The 14,637-nt window shown below is 36.0% G+C and overlaps 1 protein-coding gene across 3 annotated transcripts in view; it reads left to right on the forward strand.

Moving 5' to 3' along the window:
* The window catches only part of LOC117340799 (monocarboxylate transporter 14-like), a 41,460-nt gene extending 29,436 nt beyond the window's left edge, over positions 1-12,024 (forward strand). For all 3 annotated transcript variants that reach the window (XM_033902571.1, XM_033902573.1, XM_033902572.1), the window contains exons 2-7: positions 1,312-1,752; positions 2,841-2,984; positions 3,399-4,628; positions 6,928-7,107; positions 7,742-7,867; positions 8,659-12,024. In XM_033902571.1, coding sequence (XP_033758462.1) covers positions 1,479-1,752; positions 2,841-2,984; positions 3,399-4,628; positions 6,928-7,107; positions 7,742-7,867; positions 8,659-8,825 — 2,121 coding nt within the window. In that variant the 5' untranslated portion in view covers positions 1,312-1,478 and the 3' untranslated portion in view covers positions 8,826-12,024. The remainder of the gene's footprint in view (positions 1-1,311; positions 1,753-2,840; positions 2,985-3,398; positions 4,629-6,927; positions 7,108-7,741; positions 7,868-8,658) is intronic.
* Positions 12,025-14,637: the final 2,613 nt, after the last annotated feature.

Here is a 14,637-nt window from a genome sequence, read left to right on the forward strand (position 1 = left end):
TTCAATGCGACTTCTAGATTTAATTTAGTTAGATATTTCTCAATAATGTACAAAGATAACACTAACCTTTGTGTTTCTATATGAAAACAAGAAATATCTTATTAAAAAGATAAACGGCATAGATTTAATGCTGGTGGTTATAATGTAAAACTGCTGGTGAAATAAATTAACGAACTAACAAAATAACAACATTATATCATTTTGAATCATTTTCGGTGATATTAAGACTGCATTTGAATCAGGAATATGATTTTATTAATGTGACATTTGAAAAGATACATCCACTTATTCAGCTTGCATTCTATCTCAACTTTGTTTCGTTTTTAACTGCATATCTGCATTTTGCATTTACCGCTTACATTGACCGATCACATACTTCAGCTTGACCAGTAACGCCACCTGTCGCGTCATATCCGGAGCCAAAAGAATAATATACGGCTATACTGAAAAAACAACACACCAAAAATGCACTTCTCGGGCGAGCCTAATAACTACTTCCGGTTCGGAATCCGGAAAGAACACAAAGTCCGGAAAGAGTTAAATATAAGAAGACGCCATCTGTATAATAGACAATGTGAGAATTTAGCAGTTATCAGATTCACGGGAGATAAGAACAGTTTAAGGCCGTGATGTATTTATATCGAAGTTGATAAGTAATACACATTACCGGTACTTACGAGAATTTTTCTATAGGACTAACGTTTTTCTGGTCAATGTAACTAATTTGCGCAAGAACATTTAGGATACCGGATATTACCAGTACCACCGGAAGTAAATGTGTCCTCGTTACAAACAACTCATTGCTCGTGTCAATATATAAGTTTGATTTAATTATGACGTATTATATTTATTACAATTTCTGAAAGTGCATCGTCAGATATTTTTCTGAAAGTAAATCGTAACACAGTTTTCCTGGAATTCTTGTTCCGGGAGTGAATCATCTATGTTTCTCAGAATGAGCAGGTTCTTAAACACCAGACTTGATTACCTACCTTAGTGCCATTTCTCTCAGCTACGCTGCGCTCAGAAATTTTCGAAGCGTAGCTGAGAGTAGGAATAATATGACAGGCAATTAGATTTTCTTGGACTTTCTTGGAGAAGTTTAATCAGTTTTGTTTTTGTTATTTTAGAGGATACTATTTCTTTATTCATGAAGGGCTACGTGCTTTGAATTATTCACTCATGTTTAAACCGACCCGTGCATGTAAAACGGCACTAAAGATACCTGCAAACTGTGCTGTAGTTGGCTTGCTATCATTAAGAAATGCATGTTACTTTCATTTTGAAGAAAATGTTTATTTCTATTTCCAGATCGTAATGCCGTGAAAGAGACAGGAAGTACAACCTTGGATGTCCGTTCATCCGCATCTGAGGGTATCATCATCACGATGTGGGTGTGACATCTACAGCAGATTCCGGAAAACAGAGACCGCCATCGGATACTAATCTTAAGTTGTGTTAAAACCGTATAAGTAAAAATGTCGGAGGAAAAGAACGGAAAATCTCGTCAACGACGAGAGTCATGTGACTCAGAAATATCCAATGAGAGTGTTTCTGACCTGATCCCAACGCCACCAGATGGCGGCTGGGGATGGGTGATCGTGCTGGCCTCCTTTATGTGTAATGTGATCGTGGACGGGATTGGGTATGCTTATGGTGTTCTCTTGCCGGAGTTTGCTGATTTTTTCAAGGCTCCAAGGAGTAAAGTTTCTCTTGTTGGCTCCCTGTTGTGTGGGGTGTACTTACTAGCAGGTAAGGAATTATTCACTTTTGTCTAAATAAAGGTCAAATGTCATACCACGTTGGGTTCACATGGTATAGTCACGCGATGATCACGTGATATTCAGTTGATGGAGATTTGCTTTTCTGTCAATCTCTCCCAGAGTGCATTGCGGTTCCCTTTATTACACCTCATTTTACGGCTCACACAATTTCAAGATTCTTGAAAAACGTATTTGTGGTATGTAATAAATTTGTTTCTTCAATTTCGAAGTTTCTTCTTGTGTCATTTACTTCTATATGATTCTCTATTACTTAAGAAAATAATCACATCATTTCAAAAATCTATTTTTATCATGGATTATATTTATATTGCGGATATAAATAAGATGACCTCGAGGTCAACAGTGGAAGTGCGTGAGCAGTTTACAGAGGTGTAATGAAGGGAACCGCAATGCACTCTGGGAGAGATTTGCTTTCTGTACATTTGCATGTGATCCCAAAACGTGGATCAAGGGAGACTACTGAATGCAGTGTTGCCATGTGGGTTAAAATAAGGGAGATAATTTAAACCAGCTAAAACAAGGATTCAATTCTTTGGAATGTTCAAGTACATCACGTGCTCATACCACACTGTTATGTAAAAGACCGTTAACTCGGAATCTTATTGGGAATGATTCCTAAGACCCGGAACGTTATCGGAAGTGGTTCCAATAGTCCGGAAACTTGTCGGGAGTGGTTTCCACGACCCAGAAAGTTGTCCGAAGTGGTTACCACGACCCGGAATTTGTCTGGAGTGATACCCATAACCAGTTACTTGTCTTGAGTGGTTACCATGACATCGGAACTTTTTCATAGTGGTTCCAATGACCCAGAAAAATGTCCGGAGTGGTTCTCATGACCAAGAAATATGTCCGTAGTGGTTCCCACGACCCAGAAATTTGTCCGGAGTGGTACCCATGACCGGTTACTTGTCTTGAGTGGTTTCCATGACCCGGGAACTTTTCCAAAGTGGTTCCAATGACCCAGAAATTTGTCCGGAGTGGTTTCAAAGAACCGGAAACGTTAGGAGAGTTTTGATGTTATAATGTTTAAAATAAGTTGTTTTCACGTTATTTCAGGACCAATCGTGAGTGGGCTTACAAACAAGTTCGGCTGCCGTAAAGTGACCATTGTTGGTAGTGTCATCGCATCATTGGGGTTCATTATTGGGTCATTTAGTCCCAGTCTAAACGTTCTCATCATCACCTACGGCTTCCTCGGAGGTAAATTCTCTTTCCAATTCAAGCGCCATTCTGTGTTTACAATCATTTTCTGACAACTGTAACAAATATTATTGTATTTTAAAGTACAGTATATCAATAAGCGAAGTATGTCAAATCAGCTTTCTGTGAATGTTCTTTGATGATAGTAATTTTCCTTTGAGATAACTATTTTAGTGATACTATTAAAAAAAATTCGCGCACTCAAATTTTAGTGCATTTCCGAATTTTAACAGATTAGCTCATTAATGGTGCGGCAAAAATATTTTTTTTAAATAGAAAAAGTTTATAGAAATATCAATTAGTCCATTCGTGATTTAGCGTAATGCTTATTGCTCGAGAAAGCTCTACAATACGATTACCGCTAAAATATTTACGTTTGCAGTATATATAATGGCTTTGTCTTGGTTTTTACAGGTTTCGGATTTGGTCTGATATATCTGCCATCTATCGTCAGTGTTGGATACTATTTCGAGAAGAAGCGTGCTCTCGCGACTGGAATAGCGGTCTGTGGGTCAGGGGTTGGGACATTTATATTTTCTCCGGGGAACAATGCCCTTCTCGCAGCCTATGACTGGCGAGGCCTTTTACTGATCCACGCGGCTCTTATTCTACAATGTGCTGTATGCGGGATGCTTATGAGGCCGCTCGAGCCAAAGAAAAAGAAGAAAATCCGGGTTAGTGATAAAAACATTGAGAAAATCAAAGAGGATGCAAAATCTGGAAGGAAGCGTTGTAATGAATCAGAATCCAGTGTCGCGGTCGTGGAAACGTTTGCAAAACTCAGGGAAGCTAAACTAAAGCGGGAAAAACAACTGGAAGATGATTCCGATATAGCCTCCATGCCCAGTGCCTATTTTGTTAAGGGTCCGCCCGATGCCATGAGTACAAGTTACAACTCAAGACAAATGAAACTTTCGTTTTCCGACCGTGGAGACGCAACAAGTCAAACTAGTACACCTGCCGGTCCTCCGAAAATCATGATTTCTGAAAATGGCTCTAACGTAGCTATGGACAATGAAGTAGAATCACCAACATCGAATATGTCGTTAAGCATTACCGACCGGAAGAACAGCAGTAGTACTACTGCGCAACCGGAAGAAGTTGATCCGAAAGACAAACATCATTCAGCTTTGCCCAACGGAGTTTTTGCACACGAGGTTCAGCCTCTTATTGATAATGGTTACACTAAAGTTGTTACTAAACCGAAACCTTCGCCGTCAGGGGGCGAGGGCGGGTCAAAATTGTGTGTGGGATCGTCACGTGATGTTGCTGCCCACAAGGAGGATTATAAGAGACCGCTTTATAGAAAGGACATTTTCTACAGCGGAAGTGTGTTAAATATTCCGCAATACCGTTCACAACCGGACATGCGCAGTTACATTGCAAGTATTACAACGATTCCCGGCGATATTGATCAAAAGGCCACGTGCTGGGACAAATGCACGTGTCTTCCCAAATCGCTAGTGGACACATTGTCCGAAATGCTGGACATTTCTCTCCTGACCAACGTGCCATTTCTACTGATTTGTGTTGGGAATCTGTTCGCGATGACGGGATTTTATGTACCGTTTACGTATATCGTGGATAGAGCGGTCATGCTTGGCATCGACAGCACCAGGGCTGCTTTCCTTCTCTCCATTATCGGTGAGTATATTTATATCCTTGACCTTGACCTACATATTTTACCTATAGTTAGGAATACCATATTGATATTGCTGTACATTGATAGCACTATGACCATCTTCTTCCTTTTCAATATCGCTAGGCCTCATATTGAGTTGACCTTGACCTCTATATTTAACAGCAGTGGTCAATGTTACTGTATGACTATATACTTACTTGTCGCGCGATTTCTTCATTTTCGCAGAAATGACCTTGACATTCGCCAACACATAATGTAGGGATGGACAATGTACTGTAAGCTCAAAATATATTTATGGTATAATGTTTATAGTGATATATGTTTAGTCTATTATTTATAGTGATCTAAGTAAAATCTTTATAGCGATCTATTTTTAGTCTAATGTTTATAGTGGTCTATTTATAGTCTAATGTTTAAAGTGATCTATTTATAGTCTGATGTTTTATCAATCTATTTATAGTCTAATGGTTATAGTGATTTATCGATCTATTTATAGTCTAATGGTTATAGTGATTTATTTATAGTCTTTTGTTTATAGTGATCTATTTATATTCTTGTATATAGTGATCTATTAATAGTCTTTTGTTTAAAACGATCTATTTATAGTCTTTCGTTTTTTGTGATCTATTTATAGTCTAATGTTAGTTATAGTGATCTATTTATAGTCTAATGTTTTTAGCAATCTATTTATAGTCTAATGTTTATAATGATCTATTTATAGTCTAATGTTTATAGTAATCTATTTCTGTTATATAGTGATCTATTTATAGTCTTTTGTTTATAGTGATCTATTCATATTCTAATGTTTATAGTGATCTATTTATAGTCTTTTGTTTATAGTAATCTATTTATAACCTTTGATTTTCTTTAGTGATCTATTGATGGTCTTATGTTTAAAGCGATCTGTTTAAGTGTTCATCTGCTGTTCCGATATTCTGTTGGACTACATGTTCATCAATATTGAATAATTTAAGACAATAAACCGGAAGCCTTTTTGAACATGATCCAAATTCATGATAAGATTAAAAATTCGTTATAAAAAAATGAAAATAATTTTATCAGATATCTGTGCTGACATGTTTTGATTGATAGAAAATCAATACATGTATATATATACTTTGTATAACTGGCGAGCTCGTGCCAAATGAGTTTAAGCTATTTAGCGTTCAAGACCATTTTATGGTGACGTCATCTTGGTAAACCGGAAGTTATATTGTTTACGCCAAATTTGAAAACTAACATGTCGGACGTCATTGGACGCAAGGTTTGAGACTCTGTGTGGTTTCAGTGTGCCTGTATTTAGAATCACTTGTCGATTTTTACCCAGTGATGGAGATCGTATTCAGACGGCCTCTGAGCCCGTATCCTATACAGAAACATTCTGTAGCATTCCATTACTAGCGACAAATATATTTTTTCCTCAAATTATATACCACAAGATACAGAAATAGTAACCTTTATCCTCAGCATTCATCTGAAAAGTCGCATCTCGCCTAAATAGTATGCTATGTCGGCGACAGTGTATGACCAGGTCGTCACAAAAAATCATAAAATGTCACTCATGGTATAGAAAGTATGTAATTAACAACAATAAATGAAAAAATAATAATGTAATATAGAAAATTTACAGCATCAATTGATCTGTTATCAGTCCGGAATTTGCATACGAAATACTAGTAGATAGATCAATGGCAAAGTACGACAGCATATCTCCGGAATGCAATTAATTATTCATTCACTTTGAATTAAAAAGAAAATATGAGATATTCATGATAGGTTTTGGGGGTAATGTATTATAGTGTAAAGTATGTAACTTTCGGTATTGTATACTGTAATAGTGTAAAGTATGTAACGTTTGGTATTGTATATTGTAATAGTGTAAATATGTAACTTTCGGTATTGTATATTGTAATAGTGTAAAGTATGTAACGTTTGGTATTGTATATTGTAATAGTGTAAAGTATGTAACGTTTGGTATTGTATATTGTAATAGTGTAAATATGTAACTTTCGGTACTGTATATTGTAATAGTGTAAAGTATGTAACGTTTGGTATTGTATATTGTAATAGTGTAAATATGTAACTTTCGGTATTGTATATTGTAATAGTGTAAATATGTAACTTTCGGTATTGTATATTCTAATAGTGTAAATATGTAACTTTCGGTATTGTATATTGTAATAGTGTAAATATGTAACTTTCGGTATTGTATATTGTAATAGTGTAAAGTTCAAGTCGTACTTACTCTTTGTCGGAGATGTGGCATCTTAAATATAAACATTTGTTTTCTATGTTAACCAGGCATTACCAACACCATTGGACGAGTCGTGTCCGGGTTCCTTGCCGACCTGAAGTTTGTAGACAGTCTCGTCATCAATAACATCGCTCTCGTCATTAGCGCGCTCTCGCTATTTCTCCAGCCATTTTGTGTGACGTATGAGACTCTGATAGTCTTCGCCGCCGTGTACGGTCTGTGTGTGGGTAGGTACTTACATCCGGGCACCACATTTAAAACTCAGCCAAATTACTAGACACCTTTTTAGGCTTCCTTAATTGTTTCGCTATTTCATTGATATGATTGACGTCATAATTAAATGTATGACGTCACAATGTCGTATTCGTCAGATGTTGAAACACGTACCGTCCGAATTGAAATTTACCTAGTGAAATGGAAATCGATTACAGGATTTTCGCATATTTTCATACGAATCTGAATCACATTATGAACAGACTTATTCGTGCCCCCATGCCATTATGACTTGATTAACCTCGCATAATAAATCAGGGCTTTTCCGGGGGCTTTTAGGGCCGTTAATAGGTCCCATTCCCAATTGAAATTATTTCATATTTAAGCCAAATTCCAAAAATTTGCTGTTTACTCCTGAACAAATCTTTCCCTATTAATTAATTTTCTTCCCAAAATGAGACAAAAAGGCACCTTTCCAAACCAGTTAGAAAAAGCCCTGTAAATTTAAATGACATTTGACCTGTCATGGTATCGAGGCTTCTTAATCAACCCAATAGTATATAATACCCATTTTGACCTCTTATGTAACGGCCAGACATTTCCAGTTGTGCAATAACTCAAATATAATGTCTTTTTTTTTTTAAATAGCGGCCTATATTTCATTAACATCAATCATCATCTGTGATCTGCTTGGACTTGAAAAACTGACCAACGCCTTCGGACTGTTGACCATGGCTAGAGGCATTGCTGGAATATATGGACCCCCTGTGGCGGGTACGTCAATATGTTTGATTATCTCCTCTTGTCTGAATACTTTAATTGTGTCTTGATGATATGAATGCAAATATATATATATATCTGCTTCTCGATCAACAATGATATCTTTCATTTTAAACATAATTTGTGTTCCAATCCTCATTGTTTTATGCTATATGATTGCATTGTGAATGTAAGTGATGGGGAAAAAATCATTGTTAATCTAAAGTCTTCCACATATATTTTACTCCATCCGCGGTTACCCACGGTTGATTGCACTATACGCTACACTTTATCACTCGTCGCCACTGATATGCAAAAAGCGTATGCTACTTTCAGTCTGATTGGCTGAAATTCCGATAGAAAAATGTGACGGAGCCAATGGAATATCCTCTAATTGAAACGAGGATTTTTCACCGAGTTGACCCTCGGCTGATAAGTATAGCGAAATGTAGTGTAGTGTTATGTCAATGTGCGAGGTGAGTGGGGAACTCGCTTATGAATCACATCATAAAACGCAAACACATGTTTCCAGTTCCATGTCCTTGTATTGACTGACAAATATATCTTTTACATGAAGAGAATTCGAGAAAGGGGGATAACTCATACAATACGAGTTACAAATTGTCTCCCCCTACACCGTTACAAGTATGTAATCTCATCACACCCATACTACCATATACATGTACACAACAGTAGTCAACCGTGGGTAGACGATAGTTTTACTCGTGCGTTTAGTATAATACCATTTCCACTTTATTATAATATTGAAGGTATGATTAATTATTGTTTTAATTTCTGTTGTACAGGTTTAGTTTTTCAGGCGTATGGAACTTACGACGCCTCTTTCTACATGGGCGGGTTCATGTTTACCATAGGATCCGTATTCCATCTGGCCCTGCATTTACCTGTCCTCAAACGGATGTCAAAGCAGCACGAAACGGAAGCCATTATCGCAGAGAGTACGCATGTGTAGAGAACGAGGCCGGAAGTAGTAGTGAGATATGTCTAAATAATGTGGCCAAATGGAGACATAACAAGATAATAAGATATATATAGTTATCTTTTAATGGAATCTTGACCGGAAGTCAGTAGCTGTGGAGCGGAAAACTGACCGGAACTTGTCAGGCGAGAACTCAGCAGCACATATCAAAGATGTTTGATATTCATACGTTAAGGGTTGAGTGTTTTGAAGTTGATTTTTTTAATGAGACTTTTGTATTTTGTCAACAAAAATATTAGACTTCTGGCGTGGCGTGTCAGCTGACTTTTCAGGGATGAAAAACATCGTCACGTGATGGAAGATATTGTCACGTGACTTGATATACTGAAACAGTTCATTTTGTTGAGTGCAAGATATTTACGATTATGTTAATGAGTGGTTTAACTGATGATTTGTGTATGCTAAAATGATGTTAAAATATAATTTTCTACTTTAAACACTACATGTATATATTTACAATGTGAAAGTGTTTTCATATAAGACTTCTACCTATTGTTAGACAAAGACAACCTCAAATTATATAAAAAAAAAAATGATGGTTCAACCGACTTGGTCGACTTATGTCATCGCACACCACTTAAGGAGTTAAGCATAATGACGTCACGTGGTGGTTTTGCATTCCATTGCCCTTTTATATATGAAATGGAATTATCAATAATGTTATACTCGGAGTAGATGTTTTGAAATAAAAACTGATCCATTAAGTAATACGTCGAAACATCTCGTCCGATTCCGTTAATTCGGAGATTTGACGGGAATTGTCGGAGTCGTGCTTGTGTGGGTATTACCGGAAGTATGTTTCGATAAAAGTGTATAGATGGCGATATAGAGACTGTGATTTTGCCTTACTGACGGCAATAATTTCGTTTTGTATTTGGAATTTATTATATATGTGTGATAAGTTTTCCTTCCGGAGAACATTTTCATTTATTTCACTTTACAACGATCATACCTGTTCTTATCCGAATATTTCTCCATTCACAAGACTGGGACCTCCTTGTCTCCAATTTATCAAGGTCCCAATAACTATCGTCATAAAAGTTATTGTGTCAGGCGATATATGTTGTCGTGTCAGTGCTTGTACGTATAGATCTAATAATATATTATATATATATATATATATATGTGTTATTGTGGACTGGTTTTCTTTCATACTCTCCTCCAAGCCTCGCTTTGAAGATACAAGCGCCACTTAGCGGAGAAAAATAACTATACTAAGGCAGATAATCCATTATTTAGTAACTGTAGTCAACATTGCATTCTAGAAGCTATTTCGCTAATACGCCCCTGAAACAATGGCGTCTTTATATTGTGACGTCGTCGTGACGTCATAATTAACTTATGCCTGGTAATTATGTTTTCGCTGTACATAACATGATGAGTTAATTTGGAATGGTGTAGTCATGCGTGAAAGATTGTATTAACAGGCACAGTTGTGAGACTATTCATTTTTAAATATATTTTTATTGACTTCAACGTGAAACTTATATTTATATTAATGGTGTGTATTTTCTTTTTTTATCATTCCAATATTAATTATTCAGCGATTTTTTTTTAAATTATTGATTTTAACAAGTATAGATAGATTTTAAATATATACACGTGTGAATGTTTTAGAAAAATATATTTAAAGAATGTCTTTTTTAAAAAATGTTGTATATTTTTGCACATTATGTTAAGAAACACTACTGTTACATGTAATACATGTATAATATGTTGCAATGCGAGGATGCCAATTGTTTGCCAAAATGAGTTAAAGACGGATCAGGCATTCTCGAAACCCCACAATGTATTTATCGCTGTATAATATTGAAAAGGAAGGCATTTTTTCGTTTCGCTTGAGTAGTATTTGTAGTTTTTTCCACAGTAAAAAGTTTATTTACTATTGAATTATTGTATGCTCTTTGATTTTACCATATATGTAATATTATTTCATTCTATTTTAAAAACAGAAAGACAATTATGATTTTTTTAAATGTATACATTCTTTGCGAACAATTTATTTCATGTATCACTCTGGCGGAAACCGCAAAAAATATTTCCATTTTTACAAGAAATTCTTCACGTGGTACACTTTTTGGTAATAATCATATGTACATCAAGTTTTACGTAAATGTCTCAAATTAACATTTAAGTCGTTCACAATGCTTAGTAGGTATTTCCTGTATTCGCACTACTGTAAAGTGTTAATTTGGCCCAGTAGAGTGGGAATATAGGATTGGCAGTAGTAAATTCCATTCTGTAGGATCCTGACAATCGGTTGCCATAGCAACAGTTATAAGTTACGTCATTCACATAAAGAATAAAAATATCTCTCCCATTATCATTTTGTGTATCTCGCATGCTCACGTGGTAGGTACACGGCTCGCGTAGTCACGTGGTATGTACACGTCTCGCATGGTCACATGCCAGCTACACGTTTAGCGAGGTCACGTGTTAGCTTCAGACCTAGACTGTCGTAGATTTTCTACGCAAGCCGCTTGGCTTTGCTCTTCGAAGAAACAAAATAATTGAAAAAATAGTACATTAATATAATTATAGTACTTATGAGCGCCGACTAGCGGAGAGAAATGGTACCAAGGCAGGTAACTCGGTCTAGATTCAGGCGCTAAAACGTTGTTCATGTAATCGGAACTGCTCGAGTGTGGGCGTCACATTTGAGGAGTTCCGAGTGTATTTCCCTGTGAAGATCACGAACAACATTAACTCGACTTTCTAAGGGCTCCGTAACTCACAATCATGTGACGTGGCATTTTCATTAGAATATATACTTTTTTACACGTGCGTGGAATTTTGCTTCTCTGCACGTGCGTGGAATTTGGTTTCATATCATTTCGGCTCAGGACAGGTGATAAGAATCCATACCATAGATAGCTAGCTACATATGCTGTGATTCACAGGGACTCGGCAATAATTTCAGTAACCAGGGACATTTCAGTAGTCAGGGACAGTAATTATATGTGGACTGTGGTTTAGAGATTCGTGCCAAGTCCCTGTGCTGTGATTCATGACGTAACACGCCAGTCCCGACATCCTTTGTGCCTTTCGTAGCTAAGATATTGAATTTTTAACACCAGCAATATTAGTTTACTTATTGTTTTGTGTAGGAGAAAAATAATCAAATTAATTAATATTATGTGGAATAAATAATTAAAGATATTGTTTATTTGACGTACATTTGTTTGCTTGTTTATTATCTCGCTATTTAACCGACAAATACGTATTCAATCAAAAATCAGGAGATTTCTCACCTTTTGTGTTTAGGTAGTCGGGTGGCGCAAAGGTTAGCGTGCATGGTCGCTTTCCGTCAAGACAGCCGGGGTTTGATATCCCGATCGAACGTGAAGGAAACCATCTGCTGACCACGTGGATTTTCTCAGAGTTCTGCTGCTTTCTCCCAAATGCCTTGCATCCTTTCGTATGTGGCGGCAACACAATGCTTAATATACAAAGATAACTATTTTATGATTGCCTCAGGATGACTACAGTTTGTATTCCATTGTTCACCACAAACGCGACTGCTGGTCTAGACATGGAAGTTCTAGCTTTTGGACTAAACATCATAGTATACATAGAACCACCATGCTCGAGATTTACTTATTAATTAAAATAGATTAATAAACAATATTTGCATGCGAAGCGAATTTGCAAATGAATACCTGTACTTTTTAGTTTAATTTCTAAGATGCACACACGAGTATTTCTTATCTAAATAAAGAAGGGTTGATACAATTTAGTCACATGACTGATATCTTGTATATTTTCAGAAACACTGGAATACTCGGTTTTCAAATATCAATAATTCCATTGGGTTAAAGGAACTCTTTTTAGACGGAGGTACATTACGTATCACAGATCGGTATCGGTATCCCTTAAGTCAAACTTTCAGATAAATTCTTTTAAATTTTCACCAATAAGTAGAAATCACTGTTTAATGAGTATGGAATTCACAGTTACAATCGCTTTAAAGATAAAACATATCAGATGAAATGATGGATTTTGTCTTCCAAAATTCACACTTTAAAACAAAAATTGCACCAGAGACAGAAAAGTGTACCGAAATTTACTGCAAATGGCGCTGTAGGATTACGTTGAATTTTTCGGCAAAGCCGTATAATATTCTTTTGGCCCTAGATATGACGCTACAGGTGGCGTTACTGGTCAAGATGAAGTATGTGATTGGTCAATGTAGCGGTAAATGCAAAATGCAGATATACAGTTAAAAACGAAACAAAGTTCAGATTGAATGTAAGCTGAATAAGTGGATGCATCTTTTCAAATGATACATTAGTAAAATTATATTCCCGATACAAATGCAGTCCTATTATCACCAAAAATGATCCAAACTGATATATAATTTTATCATCCGTGCTGAAACGCATTAGTTCGTTAATTTATTTCACCAGCAGTTTTACATTATAACAACAAGCATTAAAACTATGCCGTTTATCTTCTTAAAGATAGTTTTTGTTTAAGTATGTGTATCAACAACACTTAAATATCACAATATTTCGTTGTCATATGTAGTTTTTAAAAAAAGTATATATTTCAAATCTGCAAAATATACAGTATTCAAGATATGAATTCCTTACATATCGAAGTCGGCGGACAATATCCGGATTATCTCAAACCTACACCGTACCTGTATGGCCCGAGTCTTAGCTCCGAACCGATTTCAAAAACATGTAATATTGTAGGAAAATACGATTCGTTGGTTGACAATGTCCATATCTACTTATGAAAGTTTGTCCGAGACCAAAGGCAGTGTTATCACAGGGATGCGTTACGTTCTATGGAGGAATCTTATTGTGTACGTATGGAGGAAATACATATATATTAATATACACCTGTATAATGTATCGTGCCCCTGTGGTGTTATTACAGGTAAGACCACTTAATCTAGATTTCGTTACGCAATATAATAAGTTAAATTATATTTGGTATAACGGACACCCCCGTTCTTTAGTTGAGTCGGCGCCATTGATTGAGGGGTGTTATATGTAAATGTTAAGCCATTATCAGTCAAATCACGAAATCAAACGGAGAAACGGTTTGTGGGTCTAAACCCGAATATAATAAACAAAATGAAATTGTTTTATACAGCACTTTGATCGCAAAATTATTTAAAGCCCTGATATGTTTTCTAAAATGATATAGAAAGAGAGGTTAGTGGAAAAGAAATACGTAATAAGAAATATAAACATATCATTCAAATTAATTCATGGCCATGTTTAGCAACATCCAACCACTACAACAGGTTGAAATAGTGACTGAAAATTTGTGTTTGTTTGTTTGTTTGTTTGTTTGTTTTTTGCAAACTTCACAATATTTGTCTCTATTGTCTTGATACAGGATATTCAACTGATAAACTACGTACTTATAATAACAATTCAATAAAGTGACGTCACTACCTAGAATTTAATAAATTGAAATGATTGTGCCCAATCCCATGTTGATATTAATTCTGGTAATAAAATATGTTTAAAAAAAGTAGGTAAAATTCACGATAAATAATAGAACTCGGCGACACAAATTTTCAGTTTTGTAATAGATACTGATCATTCATCCGACCACGTGACATTATATAAAACATCATATCGCTCTCTGCGACAGTGATCTAGCCTAAAGGTCAATATTGTCAAATCGGGTCAAACAAATGTCCCTACTAGACAGTTGTGAGCATGATTACTGCATGGTTATTTTTTGCAATGTACATGACGACATTACCGTGTTCTCCTGAAACTTGCATTTTGCGCATGCTTTGCCGAAACTTACAAGCCGCACA

Source organism: Pecten maximus, chromosome 13, assembly GCF_902652985.1.
Source record: "Pecten maximus chromosome 13, xPecMax1.1, whole genome shotgun sequence".
Taxonomy (NCBI): domain Eukaryota; kingdom Metazoa; phylum Mollusca; class Bivalvia; order Pectinida; family Pectinidae; genus Pecten; species Pecten maximus.